Genomic DNA, 17,055 nt, shown 5'->3' with positions numbered 1-17,055 from the left:
AGGATGCCTTTCTCATGATACTGCAATAATATCAAGTTCCAGGCAGAAAGTGGAGGCAGAGCAAATAGGAGAGAGGAAAAAATAAGTATCCATCATAGGTCTCTGTGACAGAGGGGAATGTCTTCTAACACATTCACAAAATTAAGGACAATAAAAAATTGCAGAAGACACTTGAACACACAGGTCCAGATGCTGAGATATCTGAAGTTGTTACGCTGCTGCATAGTGAAAATGAAAAAGAATACCTGCTCTAAACAAACACTTCAGAGAAAAACAGTTCCTGGCATTTGTGATTAGTTGTGTTAGAACAGAAAGTAAATGTGTAAAGTCTGCAGAGTCCCTGAGGAAACCCTGAAGAACTCAGTGCAGGCTTTGCCATTGCCAATCATCATTCTGTAATCCAGGCTTTTGATTTTCATTTTCAGATCAAACTACGACAGTGGAAAAGGTGCCTGTGTAAAGCTTACTGTCACCGCCTCACACCAGATGTACTCTGCAGAGCTCCTTAAATCAAAGCGAGCTAGGATGGTTAAAACAGTTGCAAGTTCTTCTACAAAATAAATACATAAATAAAATACCTGGATTGAAGTGTGTTAGGGAACAGCTTGACGAACATCACCAGCACCGCCCTACTCTGCCTGGACACCAATTCCTGCCTGAACAGTTATGTATTAGTTCACAGCTTTAATCACAGCCTTGACTGCAAAGAAGTGATGAATTAACAATTAGCTTTGGGAAGAATAATCTATTCTGTACCCTATTTTCTCCAGTGTCAAACTGTAAAGCAGCTAGAAATGCACAAAGATTCCAGCTGGTTCATGTTCAGCTTGTTTACCCAAAAGAACAAGTCTCAGAATAGAAACAGTGTTTTCCTACTACACAAAAACACTCTGTCTAATTCTGCTGGCTGATTTAAATACAACTTCTCTCTCTATCAAGCCAACGTTCTCTAGGCATTATGTACATCAAGAGCTGTTGGCAAACAGACAAAGGCAAGAAGCAAATAAAGCAAAATAACCTGGATGTTTTCTTATGTTTGACCTATCCAGAGAGGGTGTGGTGCTTCGTTTGTTTTTTAAAAAAAAAAAAAAAAAAAAAAAGCAGTGCTCCAGCAGCAGCGGTGTTACTCTCACTCTTGTTTTTGAAACCAGAGTATTTTTTCTGGTGCAAATCCACATTGTTTTTCTTATTATTATTTTTAGTAACATGAGCACTTGCTTTAAGAACACAGATTAGGTGTGATTTCCTCTTTCAGCCAATCGCTGCATGTAAAATACCTCTTAAAGTGCTTTATTGAAGCTATTTACACCACTACCTGTGTCTATAGCATCTAGATATTTCTGTTGATCTGTAACAGACGAAGAAATTGAGGAAAAAGAAGGAAATTGATCTTGGACCTGGGAAGAAAGGAGAAGGGAAGAAGTCCTAAGAACCATAATTTCAACTATCCTTTCTCACATCCTACCAGAGAGATGTCTATGAGGACCTACACAAATCCTCTGACTTCATCCAACTGAAAACAGTTGAGCAGTTAAACATTCTGAAGTAGTTTCTCCTTCTAATCTTCAATGTGAAATATTGCTATATTTATCAAGTAATTTTTCCATTCCCCTTACCACTCCCATTCTGTTATTTTAAAGCAGAGTTGCCCTTACAAAGGAGGAGCACTACCACAGATGAGTTTAGAGATCTTCAGAAAGTATCTGAATAAACGAGAAGGATGTGCTATTGAACAAGATTCAACCTCTTCTTAACTTGAAGAGGAGCAGAAGGTGAAATGTTGCAGTATGCAGTCATTATAGACAAGTGACATGCAATGCAGTTGAGCCACCAGAATAAAGCATTGCCAGAACCTAGAGCTCCCTTTGAGCACAGTTCTAAAGAAACATTTTCCAAAAAATTCTTCTGAGGTACTCAGTATGTCAGACTCTCGAGATAAAGCATGCATGCATTTTTCAATTGGGCTTTTTATTTAAACAAAGAAAGAGAGAATTGTGCTAAGGAGAAGCAGTGGATCAAAGGACTTCTAATTCATGTTCACTTCTATGTCTGACAGAACACAGAACCTTTTTTCAGGCTGAATAAAGATGCCTGCATCAAGCAGCAGCCCGTTTCCTAAATTACTGTAGACATAAGAAAATGTCTTTCTGGAGTCAACTAATATGAGACTAGTAGTGCAAAGAAATTAAACCAATACCTTAAATCTTCACAGAGAACATCATTTTAAAGCAAGTGAAGTAAAAGGGATGAACAATTCAAAGTCAAAGCAATCAAATAAACTTTCACTTGATAATGGCAACAGCCAGCAAACATCCAGAAAAATAAAGCTGAGCAAGATCGTCTGTGGCATTGGTGCATTATATTTCTCATTTTATTGTTTTTAGCTGCTTAAAAAAGACTCCTCCAAGCAGATTTCACAGCTTTCTGAATAGTATGCACTGAGTTCAGACAAGCACTAGGTGCTGGATAATAGAGATAAGAAATAAATCCATCTCACAGATGCAACAGCAACACAAACTGCAGGAATGCAAACCAGCTCCTGTAGTGTAATCTAGTGAGGGCACAGCTAAAGCTCCCCTTCAGCACCACTGTCTTCTGGTGTTCCTGCCCAAATTCCACGGCTCAGCACTAGCTTCAGGTTCTTCATCATCTCACAAGCACCCGAGTTCCTCTAGTGCATTCCAAAGTGGGAGAGGCAACTCTCCCAAGTCAACATCCACATCAAGGAACTCATTCTCTACGTTTGGCTTATATTGGTCCCAAACGCACAGGCTGTGCCAGTGTAGTAGGACAAAAGCAGAATTTCCAGAAGCATGAATTCGGAAACATGTCCAAGGAATCTCAAAGCAAAACACGCTCACTGCCAAGTGAAGTTACTCCTGTTCCAAGGACTGCCAGCAACTGAAAGCACTACAGAACTTGTTTCAGAAATGAATGAATCTGCCTCCAAAGTCCTCCAAGGAAAAATTAAGGTGGGAGAAGTCAGTCTCACAAGGAAATCCGCTTATACTGCTCTAAACCTAAATCCATCCAACACATGCAGCAATCTCATCTGACCCAGAAGAACAAGAAGGGATTCTGTTTCAATTGCCACAGTTTTAAGCACCATGAAATCTAGAAAAGCCAAAAGACAATGAAAAAAATTAACGTTTATATTCACAAAGACAACCTAGACCTCACACTGCTGCTCACACAAAAACAATGGCAAACTCTTTACAAAAGTTCAAGCAATTTTCAATTCCTCTTGGAGCTGAACACACCTGTATCTAAATGCAATGTACCCTTTCTTGCAATCAGAAAGAAAAAAGCTAGTTAACCACACAGAATGTATTAGGAGAATATTCCAGTAAAAAGAAAATAAAGTAGAAGAAGGAAACTAATTGCTAAGGGTACAGGCAATGAGAACCTCAGTCAGGTGTGTCATTTTTTCTACTGATAACACTCTCCTAAGCACCAAGGAAAGCAATCACTCTGCTAAACCAATTTTCTACTTCACTGCCACATAACAGAAAAAAGAATATCTTGGTTAGAAAATACGTAACAGATTACAGGAAGAAAAGATTCATTTTCTAGAATTTCAAAATACTTCCCAATCTCACAAAATTAAGTCTTTATCAAAAGCATTTTAGAAAAGTCTTGAACTTAACTGCTAGCAGCTCCTTCAGTATTCGCTAACTTTTGTTATTATCCACTAGTAGCTTTAATGATGTTCTCAGTGTTGGCAAAATGCTTCAAGAGAGCAGGAAAAAAAGAGCCTAAGATTTGATTTCTCAGAAAATATATGCTTCTGCTTCAAAAACTCCAGCTACTGTTACAGAAAAGGCATGATTTCACCAAAACTGATGGCCAAAAGTCTAACAAATAACTCAAGTTACTTTTTGACTGCAAGAAGGCCTTTCTGCCAAAAGTTATCAGTGAAAACTTGATAGTCTGAAACAAGACACTTCTATAAGTCATAAAAAAGCCCAACTAAGACAAAACTTAAGGTAAGGCGGGGAGCAGTAGACAAAAACTGTCATAAAGATCAGATCCAGGGCTACTGGCCTTTCATTCAATAAGTCCTCTCTCTTGATTTCCACACATGTGTGTGCCAGCAAGAAATCCACATCCCAGAGCTTTTTTTTAAGCTATGATAATTAATGACTAATGAGACACTTGAAAAGAGCCAAAGGGGACAAACATGTTGAGCCTATCAATATAACCTTGGAAACAGAACCTAAAATACAGAAGATGAGTCTGCAAGCACACTGAGTTCCAGCCCAGGGCAAGTGATACTCTAGCAAAGATACGGGGAATGCCGTTCCAACATAGTGACATGTGCACTGCTCTTCTTGCTGTGCTTTCAGCTGAAGAGGCACACATACACATCTGCCATACAACAGCTCCAGCACAACTACAGGTCAACTTCACCACCATCTTCAGATGGAAGAGTTTGTGTTAAAATTTCTGCCTGTGAGACAGAGGTGCCCACATAAACAAACACTCCCTACATACACTGTTGGATTTTTTGTTCGTTTGGGGTTTTTTGGGGTTGTTTTTGTTGGGGTTTTGACTGTACTTGAATGAAGATACAGTTTTTCTCTGGCAGTTAACATTTACACAACAAATGCGACATAAGTTGTTGAGTCTTGCTACAATTATACACCTTGATCCACATACGCAGTGAACTGTTCTTTGGCTTTACGCACACATCTCAACACACACAAACATCTTTATTTCATGCTTCAAGAATTTTGTTAATAACAGCAGGATATATTTTAAAAATATTTAACATTTGGTTTCCACATAATTCAGTGACAGCAAATATTGAAAACAGACTTCAGTAACACCATAGGCTACCCCAGGATTCAGCTTAGGGTCTTCTAGGTTCCTTTACCACTACTATAAAACTGTGTTCAAATGCAAACCATCTACTTTAATCCATACCATTAGGTCAAAACCACCAAATGTCAGTCAATGTCAAATGTGAGGATAAAGAGAAGTAGAAAAAATTATTTTCAGGTGTAATTCCACATACATTGTTTTAGAGTTACGGAATTTAGAGGAAAAAAAGCCCAGCGTTCACGGACTTTAATACAGCTTAGTTCCACCTAAGCAAGCTTTATCTCAAGCTTTATCTACAAGACATCAGCAGAAGACATCAGCAATACTGTTTCAGGCCTTAAAAGAAAATCAAATTTTAAATTCTGGCAAATACAACTTTCTCAGGTAATTTTATTTCAAAATTACTACTGAAATGTGACTTCAGGTACTCAAAGATAAATTTATATTTGTACTATGAATTATTCTTCAAAGTCCTTCAAAGTTTACTATGCCTCTTCTCAGAACGCACACAGAGTTTGGTAGAGATAGGAGGGAGAATTCTGCTAAGCAATTACATGGGAAAAAGCATATTAGTCTAACAATAGAACATGACCAGAAACAACAATAAACAGGACAGTCAGTGCATGACTGCAGGAGATTATGTGAAAGCCTCAGGGTTTAAACTGAGGTGCCTAGAAATAGGAACCAAAGAAATGCTCTCTGTAATTTGAGATTTTTTCTTGACATTAATACTTGCAGATAGATTAGCCTTACTGCATTAGCACTCTAATGCCACTTTAATGCAGCTAATCTGGTTTCTGTGTTTTCTTTTGTTTTGTTTCCATTTTGCTTTTCTCAAACATTCCAGAAACGAAGAATCCTTATGCCAGTACAACTACTAGGTAAGAGAATAAAAAGGAAGTACTCACGCTGTGAATAAAGCAGTATCTGAAATTCCAAGAGAGCACAGGTAAAGAGTTGAACCACATTTTCGACTCCAAGCAACTCAAATACTTCTTTAACCGGGAAATCAAATAATGGTAGTTCATTGGTGCTTGGCCTCTGGCATATAATTGGTCCATAAACTCCTGAAAATTTTAATGACCTTCCTGCTGGAGGAAGAGGAACCTCATAGAGAATATTGTAGATGTAGCTTTCTAAAGGTAGAGGTGGTGGCTGAGGAGAAGTCACTGCTTGGTGAAGTTGTTCTAGTACTTTCTTACAAGCTTTCATGAAAGACATCGGAGTAATCAAACAAATGCACTTTGAGACATAGAGCGTGTCTCTGCTAATGTCATACGAGTTAAAGCGCTGTAGCTTTGAAATGGAAGTGCCGTTGCAGTCTCCAGTGCTGCTGCAGCTATCTTTGTCATTTGTGGGTGGAGTATGAAGAATGTCATATTCAGCGTTGTGCATATGATACAATGTCTGCATTGCACTGCAGATCTGCTTGCTAGTAACTTCCTCAAAAAACGTGAGAGAAAATCCAAATGTCCGTGAGCCATCTTCACGAGTGATAATAAAAGAGTGGAACTGAGGTTCTCTAGAATCTGCTTGTGTCTTGAAAGCAAGCCCTTTAGGCATACACAGCTGTAAATAAAAACAAAGAGGGGAGGGGAGAGGAGGAGATAATATTAACACTTTTTTCTCTCCCCCCACTTTAGAAGAATTTGGCAAAACAGAATTTAGAACCCACAAGCTGCCATCACATTTCATATTAAAATTGCACTAAGTGATAAGTCTCTGTACAATACAATAATACAGATCCAAATTAGAAAAACTAAAGGAATACTTCAAAAGGACTTTATGTTGTTTCTATTAAAGGCCGTAACCATTTTGTTACAAGTCTCAATAGAAATAAAACAACAAAGTTCAAACTCTCATGAAGTATTTTCTTCATTAAGACCAGAAACTTGACAAAGAAAAGTAATAATTTTGGTCTAAAATAAGAAACTACACTGTGTTCCATTAAACAGTACTATAATGCACAAGGGAGATTCATCAACCACAGACTAATTTACTTCTCCACCCATTCTCTAGTAACAGAAAAAGTTGTAAAGAACAAAAAACTGTCCTAGAGACATATTGTTTACATATTTTAAACTTAATTTCCTTTAAAGAATATCCCAATTAAACAAAAAGATCTTTTGAGCCTGCACAATTTATATCATTTAATGGTATTTTTTTTCCAGACTATAATAGACTTTGCAGTGCAACTTTTTTTTTTTTTTTGTCAAGGAAAAGAAAAGCAAATGCCTTCAATCGTCAAGGTAGGTTTTTGCCTTAAAAACAAGAGCCATTAAGTGATACTGACCATTCCCACTGCATCCTGATCAAAAGGGTTCCATTCAACATTCTCAGGATAGCGAGCAAGAACTTTGGACTTAAATGTGCGTCTTAACGGAGTCTGATCAAAGTTCTCCCCTGGAGGTAAAAGAAAGATAAAGATGTAAATACATCATTCTCTTTTTAAGCTCTAACAAAGCCGTAAAGCAGGACATCAGCAGGTACACGTGAGAATAAGTGAATTAAACACACACACTCCTTTCAAGAGAAACAGAAAATGCAAGACAGTTAGTTAGCATAAAACCAGACTGCAGATATTAGCAAGGACTGGCACTGTAACATTTCTATGTTAAGTATCTGTGCTTTTCCTTAAGTGTATCTTCAGATTCTGATTATGTCAACAATTCTCCAAATTACTCTTCAGTTATTTCAGATTCTCATTATAATATAGCTAAAGCTTAAGCTTCGTGGATTTTTGTTACAGAAGAAAAGCACAAACAGACAAGAGGCAAAGATGATGCAGGTTTAACATAAACAAATGTAGTGTCACTTAGTTTCTTCTTCAAGACTTAGGGAAAAAAGGATGTACATCATCTATTACAAAAAGTTAGCTGTGAAAAGAGAGCTTAGAATGTTAAAAGATCAAGAACCAAGTAAGTGCCCATGAAGAGAGGGTATCAGGAGAGCGGAAGATTGAGTTTGTTCTGTTTTTAAATTTCCCCACACATTTTCCTTTACCTTCTGTTGCACTTGAAATGAAACAGCTGGCACCATCTCGGGTTTTAGAGGCCTGTATATACTGGCATAAAGCTATATAACAAATAAAAACAACACTGCATTATAAATTTCATACTGTCGACTGTAACTATGTAGCTAACACACCAGTAAATAATATGTACATTTTCCATACTGAATTAGCATGCATAATGACTAATCTACTCTCCTAATATGTTTTCTGTACATATACAACCTTGTGTAAGTTTCACGTTTCATACAGGTATTTCTTGAAAGAGATTACCAACATGTCACAGCAGCTCCCAGTTCCTGTATACAGAACCACAACAACAACGCAGCAATAGTAATTAGTTACCTGACAAACGAACGTGTTTTACATGTTAAAATATAAAATAGTCCCAAAGAACACACAGTGAAATTAACTCCAGTGACAAGACCATCCCAAGGCTACAGAGGTATACGGATTTAAGCAGCGTGGTTCTAATTTTTAATAGCCATACTAAAGACTGGCTGACACAACCTCTTAAATTTCCACTAACGCAATGAATGTCCATTGTGAAACCACTCAGCAACTCCACAGTTATACTTCCAAATTTGTGTTCACTAAGAGAAAAAGAAAAAACAAAGGAAAAAAAAAAACGACATAACCACAGATCTTAAAAATAAGCACTGCTATCTCACTAGAATACAATTAGCTCAGCAATCATGCAGCTGCTGGCAGCTGCACTAACAATCAGTCAGAATTGCATGAAATCATACAATTTAAATAAATCAAACTGTTTCAGCAACACCTGCAAAAGAGAAAACACTCTTCAACTCCTCACTTATTTTCTTACATGCTACAATTACATGGCAATAGAAATTGATTTTAAAATTGATTGGGTTTGTTCTATACTTCTACAGTAATATTTAAAACTCAGTTTCTAAATGAAATAGAATCTTTATTCAGTTACTTCCACAAAGTAGCCATACAGAGATAGTCGTGACTGCCTATAGATAATAAAGACCCTAGTAAACACACCCTACAACAGTGAGGAAAGCTTCACTTCCACCATATGCTTAGAAGTCGCCTAAAGATGACTAAGTTAACAAGTCACCTAACTTTGGATTTGGTTTTAAGTCTGCCTTAACTATTACCTCCAACAGGGATCTCGTCCTGAATCAGGACCTAGGACAGGTCTCACGGTACCTAAGCTGCCCGTATGTTCCCTTCATCTCCATTTTTTTAGCGCTGAAATTAAAGGGAAGATTGTCATTTGTCTTTTCTTTTTTTCCTGTTTGGCTGAAAAGCAACAAGGCAACTGATTTTCATTAAAAAAAAATTGTACCTGAGTAGTTTTATATTATTTGGTTCAACAATATCATTCCTGAAAGAGAAATGAATGGCTACTGAGGGAATTAGAAACGTGTATAGAGTGAGGGGTAGTTAGGGGAAACAAATCTAATACAACTTCCCTGAAATTCAGCCTTCTTGAAAAAGAGCAGAATCAATGGCAGAAAACATTTACTAATAGCATTTATGCAAGAGCTAAAAAACAAACGTAGAAGATGAAAATAAGGGCTTAGAGAACTTCCAGTCTCTAAGAAACAAGCCAGGATGTTTAGCCCACCTACTGTTTTCCATATTTACATCTGTGCAGATGATGTAATGCCAGCCTTTTTTACAACTGAGGAAAAAGCTGGTTTGTTTTCCTTCCCCCACATAATTAAACAAGTAAACATCTGAAAGGCAAGTTTTTCCCTGAGCTTGGAAACCACATGACAATTACTGGGTTCACCTACATGCAAGATCATGCATGCTTTTGAAAGAATGAGACAATTTCTAGAATAAAAATCTTCTTCCCAAAATGATCAACAGTGAAAAAATTCAGGATGCTGCTCTTCCTTTACAATCACCAAAAAAAATCTGCAAAAACGGATGCTAATCTACTTTAAAAAGCCTTTCCTCATATTCCCCCAAGACATACTCTCTCTAAGACACATGTACATTTTTTTAGATCTAAATATCAGTCTAAAACGTAATGCAAGAACTAAAACAGGTTTCTGGAAACCCACCTTGTCTTTGGAAGTAAATCCTGATCCAGACAGAAGCATACATAATAAAACAAACCACTGGACCTTCAGAACGAGCAAAGCTAAATTCAAGTGATTCGATAGGGAAGGGAACTCAAGTGACAACTCACCAACACCATCTGCAAATTTCAATCCTGGAACAGAAAGTTGATCTGTGCAACTGCAGGACATTGAGCAGCTTATTTTCTTGCTGTTACTACCAATGAGAACCTGAGCACCAGCAGGTTGCTAGGTTCCCCTTCACTTCCCTCACTGATCAGCTCACAGTTACCAATAGGCATCCAACCACACACACACATACACACAAAATTGCTTTACTTCAGTGTCCAAATCCAATTAATCCTTAGTTCCTAAACTTATGACCAGTTAGAAGCTTCTCAGCTTCTCACACACTTTTTGCTCCAGCGGAGCATCAACTGCAGCACACTTCCAGCAGGCAAAAATAACCCAAAGCTTCAAGATGTCTCTATGTGAACTGGACACCGGATTTAGCATTCATTGAAAGCATTTTGATTAAAAAAAAAAAACAACTCTGAATAACAAAACATTTTAATGAGGAGGAAGAAAAACATCAGAAGTTGACAGTTTTACTCTAAAACTGAGAAAATAAAAATGCAAAAGAAATTGATAAAAATTATGTATCCCACAAGTGTTAGAGCGAGTCACGTTCTCGCACTGAGGACAATCAAAGGTCTGCTGTCATCAGATTCTGCTTCTCATAAAACTCCTCTCCTTAAAGGATACTGGCCTACGTGTCTGTAATCTGGGCTTCCTAATTACAAGCACATTAGAACAGCCACACACCCCAAATACTTCACATTTGAACTATCTACTACACCTATTTTGAGTGATATTGCAATTAGCAGCCTAATATTGACTGTAACATGCACCACAATGCAGAACTGCAGTGAATACAGGCAAACACTGGCTCCACTCCTCTTCCTGACATGACTTCTCTTGACACGCAACCTGTGAGCAGAAGACAGATGTGTCTGAAGTAGGACTCACAAACTCAAAAAACATGATATACTATGGAACACAGCATTGCTTTGGATGTACTCATAAAACCACGTCTACCAATGGAAACTGCTTCCACAAAATCATACAGTGGGACAAAAGGTTACTGAAAGTACAGCCAAGCACAGAGATCTTCACTAACCTGCAAGATGCTATCTACCAAGCTCTCCTCAGCTTTGAGGTGGAGCAAAAAGAAGAGTCAACCCCAAAGGGCTTACTTCAACTCTTTCTTGGTTTACCCTGAGAAAAAAATTGCTTCACTGCCTTTCACATTCTTCTTGAGGAAAAGAAAAACGTCCTCCCAACACAGTAAAAAAAAAAAATTACATCATTCAACTTCTGGGTTCAACTACTCATGACCTCCCACCAGTACATAAACTATCAGACATTTACTTTAAGTGAAGAACCTGAAATTTCAAATTCTCCATAAAACAAAAAAGAAAGACAAGATTCTTGAACTGCTGGAAATTCAAACTTAAAATCCTACCACCAAAGACGAACACCCCTTGCTTCTTTCCCTTTTTTTTTTTGACTATGCCACTTGTAATGTTCTGTTTGCAAGCTGAACTGAGGGGAAGACAATTCATGGCTGCAGTCACTGTTACTAGATGCAGATAAACATGCCAAGTTGAAGAATCATCTTCACATGCAGTCATGGAATAAGCTACAGCTGAATCGAAACTGTTAACATATGTTGTACACCGAAGCCATGCCTGCAAAACAATTTCTTCCAGGTACCTTACAGCAACAGAAGCAATACTCATCTAGGTGGACTGTTTCTTAAACTGTCCTTGCTGAGAAAGGGCAAACTGGACAAAAATATATAAAAAATAAATAAATATATATATATATATATATATATATATATATAAACTGAACCATAGGTTTTTACATATGCTATCAATTCATCGTTTGGATTCAGTTTTTAGAATACGACTACAATGCAGTGCTACAACTCCTAAAAAAATAAACAACCATTCAAGGCTAAGAACTATACAGAAATCTCTCCCTGAATACTGGCTTGGAAAAAAAAAAAAGTCTCAGAGCAGATATTAGAGAGGTAGAACTGTCAATTTTCCTGCCGCAGCAGTAAAGAACCACTTAGAAGCAGCTATCCTAGTTACTACAAGTGCCTGACAGAAGAACTGAATGGTCACACAACACTGGTTTTCAAGAATTGTTAATACTGCCACCTTCATTTGTTCACTGAGCCTGCTGACTTGCTCAAAATAATTATAAAACAAAGCTCTACTGATTCTTATTAAGCAGTTTGCTGCCTTTATCATGCTAAGCAGCTTGTTTCTTTAAATTCCTGTGATATAGCCTGCTATTCATTCAACCCACTGAGTTTCAATGTACATTTACTGCGTAAGTGACATCTTTTAATAGAAAATTATATTGGAGATGGTAAGCAATCAGAACAAAACAGCTATATTTTCCACATAAGGACACTCTCATTTAAGCGTACGCAGGCTGTACATGAATGTCTTATGGCAATCAACATAAAGCAGATTAACCACAAAACAGTTCGTACTGCTGTAACTAAACAAATAAGAATAACAGCCATCTGCACCAGCAACGGCAATTATGAACCACACATTTTGGGCAGCCTTCCTGAGCTGAGCAGCACACTAGAGAAATGGAAGTTAGGATTCAAGAGTCCTCAGAGAACCTGTAACTGTATCATTTACCTCTTCATTTCCTATCTCACAGCTTAAAGAGTCTTGCAATGGCGAGACCCATGGCAGATTGCACAGGGTAAGGGCTCAAGATGAGGCTGGCCACAACAGCCGAACAGTCAGATTTTCCAAAGAGTGGACTGCAAATCAGAAGTCAGCCAACACAGGGATACAAACAGCGCATGCATTATAAACACCATCCAGAGAACAGCCTAGCTGCCTTAATACTGCATCTCCACTGTGCTTTGAAAGAGCCCTCAGGAAACCAGACAAGAAGACCAATTCAGTACCAACTCAGACACCATATATAACAAAATACTATATATATATTGTTTCTTATATATGCATATTTGAATAATGTATTTTGTTAATTCTATTCTGCTTTGAGTGTTAAAAAATGCATTAAAGCACACACAGTAACATTTACACTCGGGTGAAAATGCATATCGTGTAATGTTTTTAAATGCATCTTTCTCATTCTTGGCTTTTGGATGAAAACCGAGTAACTGCAGTAACATGCCTGTCATGGGGCACAACACATATGAAAAAGTCCAAATTGGCTGCAAAAATACAGGAATGGAAGCATTCCACAACACATTTAGAATGAAGCTAATCTAAAACCAGCAGCTGATGTCACAAACGGCAGTAGGATCCCCAGTTCAGCCAGCAGCCACCTTCTCAGTATGTGCAATGAGGTTACAGATACAAAGACATTTTTCTGGAAAGAGTGTTATCTTTGCAAATCACATTTACTGAGCATAAAAATCACTCCAGCTCTAAAATCACTGGTCCAAGTCAAAAATAACAAAAATAGCTAGCTGGTAAAATAGTGTGTATATAACAGGAATCCATGCTGTAGAAGAGATGAAAGAGTAGAACAAATTAGAGAAATCAGAAGCAAGACTGACGGGTAGCAAAGGATAAGCAGAGTAAGGAACAAGTAGTGTGCGCCCTGGTGCCAGACAGCCAGCAGTTGATCTGGTTACACTGCATAATACAGGTGCTAAAAATGCATGCAGACATGCAAAGACAGTAATGACAAGAACCAATGTCTTAAAACTAAAGTAAAAGCAGTTCCATTACAAATAAGACTATTTTCAAGCCTTAAGAGGGAAAAAAAAAAAAAAAAAAAAAAAAAAAAAGAGTGAAAAAGCTGTAACTTATCTATACGGCCTGCATCATACTAGATGTGAAATTAGGTGGCAATTCTACTGATCCACTCTAGCCCTTCAAAAAATGAACAAGAAATAAAAAGCAGAAAGCCCAGACTTAACCTCTGGAGAACAGTACCATTCTAACTTATTCCCAGAGGTGGCTGAATTTCAGGGATTCCCATCTACCAAATAACATTGGGATGAAACACAGAAACTGGCCATTCTAAGACATGCTCTCAGAAACACAGAAATAGATGCTTTCTATCACAAGAATGAACTGTCAGGAGTCCACAGTTAGTGTTAAAGAAAAGACACTTCAGTGCATAGTTGGAGAGCTACTAATATACCAATAATTAGCCACTGTTTCAAAAGAATGGAAATAAAATAAAAAATACCTTTCTCTGATTCCTTCTTTAACAAACGCTGATCTACATGTAACTACAAAACTCTACAAACTAGGAAATAAACAACAAAAGTTTGGCAGATTAAGGTAAGAAAGTCACTGAATGAAAATTCATGGAATAAAAACCACGATTCAAGGAAAGATGCAGCTGCAAGATCTGTAAGCAGTCACGCCATCAGCAGACAAATGCCTTCAGATTATGACTTCCTTCCTTCCTTCCTTCCAGCTCCTTCTCTCAAAGCAGAACCACGTGCATTTCCCATCAGAGGATTCCCTTTCCCAGAGAAGCTCTTTCTTGGATGTACCCTGAAAAGAACTCTTCTCTTTTATGCTGAAACACACTAACCTACTGTCCTGCACTTCTATCCCCTCATCTGCTCGCTGCCGGCAACAGATACAGCGCAAGCTGAATTGATGGCTAGACTAGCTAATTTATTGCTCAAACTGGGATTTTTAACTGTTTTGAAAATGGTTTGAATTATTTATGAGAAAAATCTTCAGGATCACTTTTTTTTTTTTTTTTTTCCTCCAGTATTGCTGCTTCAGCAATTGGAATAAGAGATTTCACACCCACTGTATGCAGTGAATCAGGGGTTTGCCCATTCTCTTTAATGGCTGTTTTTTCTTAGGACTTGGGAGAAATCTACAACCAACAACACTCACAGCTCTGATTCCCTCCAAAAACTCCTTTATGCAAGTTAAAAGGTTCTGCTTTGGCTGAGAAAAGACTTCAAAGGCAAAGGAAGTCCTCTGTCCCCTTTCTAAAACACAGGTAGAAATGTGTGTTAGGGACACACCACCCTCTACTTCAGTGTAATTGAAATGTAGGTTGGGTGGAGTGCCATCCTTCAGCTGTAAAAAAAAATAAAAATGAATAAGGACTTTATTTGGAGGAAGCAGAGAGAAGACAAAGAATAACCAGTGCAATTAAAGGCTCCTATGTGTTTGTTTTCTTTTGCCTGTTTGTCATCCAAGGAACCCAAACTTGCTCCTTATCCCAATCCCATGAGAACACACTCCTTTCAGCATACAACCTTTATTTCAACATTCAATGAACAATACACTTCTATCTCCTGCAGCCACCAGAAGGATGGTAAGGACAAAAAGACAAGTTAAGATCTGCTGACTGGAAAAGATACTTTTGTTTTCTTGGTTTCTTTTTCTTTTCAGCTTTTCATCAACTGTGACACAAAGAACCTCACTCTGCACTGAAATTTAAAAAAAAAAAAAAAGTTATTTTCACTGCATAACAGAATATTGGGTGTAAATGTCACTGGATACAAATAGACCATCCATTCCTTAAGTGGCACATATTCTTCCAAAGTCTCTATAACTAATGAAAATGAGAGATTTATAGATACCCACTTGTAATTTAAGTCATTCATCCAGTTGATAACAAAACGCACTGCCACACTTATTCATGAACATTCTCAAAAACTGCAGCAATAGTTTTAAAGCACCAAAGAAAAGCAGTTGAGAACATCTGCATTTTGTGACTGCAAGCTCAGAAAATGAGTATCTTTCCTTTTTCCCCATACAGTTTTAAGGAAGGTGGGAAGAGGTGGGCCAGGGAAGTGACAACAGAAACTACCAAGAATCCAAGGCAGCTTTTTACAAATTAAAGAAAATCCCCAGCTCCTATCTTTAAAAGCATCCTAAGTTGTTTTTTGTTTGTTTGTTTTAAGAGAAAGACTGCATAGGCAGCACAGTAAGAGGACATGATGCATTTAAATAAGACTGCCTGATGGAAGTTTTCAAGGAACTGTTCTTATAATGAAAACCTTTCACAAGACTTTTTTTTTACTGCACTATCCAGAGCAAAAAGACAGAAGGACCTTTTGCTCTGTTTTCAACAGAAAAACAACAGAAGCAGCATTCAAAATTACAATAACAGGTGTGTTCTCACCAACAGCAGGGAGCAGGGCTGTGCTTCTATTACAGAACAAAGCTGAAATGCATGCAAAAGAAGACACTAAGAAACAAAAAGAATGGCCCATCTTCAGAATAGGACAGAATTCATTTACATGTACTAGAAATATAAAATGGAAGAGACCAGCAGAGTCAGGTTCTTCGCAGAATCAGATCCTCAATAAACTTCCATGGGAGAGGTGAACACTGACACCTACCAAACAAACATGCAGTCCTAGAAGCAACCTCACAGAGCACAAGTAACACGTCCTCTGGAATACAAAACCCTTAGAGCTCGAGGTCAGGTCAGTTCTGCAAATTGTTCCATTTCAGACAGAAGATCTTTTTTTGACTATAGCCCCCAGTGGTGCTGTGTTTTACAGCAACATACTAGAATCACAGAATGGCCAGGGTTGGAAGGGACCTCAAGGATCATGAATCTCCAACCCCCCTGCCACATGCAGGGCCACCAACCTCCCCGTTTCATACCAGACCAGGCTGCCCAGGGCCCCATCCAACCTGGCCCCTGACCTCCAGGGACGGGGCATCCACAACCTCTCTGGGCAGCTGTTCCAGCACCTCACCACTCTTGCTGTAAAGAACTTACTAGTTCAGTCAATGGCTGTGCACTGTCAACCTCTTCCCTCATTCCAGGGTCTGGAGCTCCCCAGAACCTGCTACAGTGATCCACGTCTAACAGGATTAGCCAGTCCTTGTGCAAGGCATACGATCACAGTAAGTACAGAAGATGGGAAACCACAGCAGCCTACAGTTGAGATTGGCCTGGGCTGCCACAAAATTTCTGTTGGACTTTTTCTCAGAAACGATGTTGATAAATAGAAATTTTACCACTCCTCAGTGAAACAGCACAGTGAGGTCTCCCACATCTCAACCTCTCAGACCACCCACTCAAGTGAGTTGGAAAGGGACACGACATTCCCATGCTGATTAGAGCTGGTACTGGGACCTCTCCCCAAAGTAATACTGAGGGCAGTTC

The 17,055-nt window shown here is 38.3% G+C and overlaps 1 protein-coding gene across 2 annotated transcripts in view; it reads right to left on the bottom strand.

Annotated features, from left to right (window-relative positions):
* DENND5A (DENN domain containing 5A) overlaps positions 1-17,055 on the bottom strand; it is a 59,192-nt gene that overhangs the window by 35,248 nt on the left and 6,889 nt on the right. For both annotated transcript variants that reach the window (XM_042814785.1, XM_042814784.1), the window contains exons 2-4: positions 7,828-7,899; positions 7,118-7,227; positions 5,733-6,393 (exon numbers count right to left, since the gene is read on the bottom strand). In XM_042814785.1, coding sequence (XP_042670719.1) covers positions 5,733-6,393; positions 7,118-7,227; positions 7,828-7,899 — 843 coding nt within the window. The remainder of the gene's footprint in view (positions 1-5,732; positions 6,394-7,117; positions 7,228-7,827; positions 7,900-17,055) is intronic.

The sequence above is a fragment of the Centrocercus urophasianus genome, unplaced genomic scaffold (assembly GCF_019232065.1).
Source record: "Centrocercus urophasianus isolate 14NV4802_14NV808 unplaced genomic scaffold, USGS_Curo_1.0 seq_14, whole genome shotgun sequence".
NCBI classification, from domain to species: domain Eukaryota; kingdom Metazoa; phylum Chordata; class Aves; order Galliformes; family Phasianidae; genus Centrocercus; species Centrocercus urophasianus.
The sequence above is the reverse complement of the archived record's forward strand: the minus strand, read 5'-3'. Positions and strand labels throughout refer to the sequence as shown.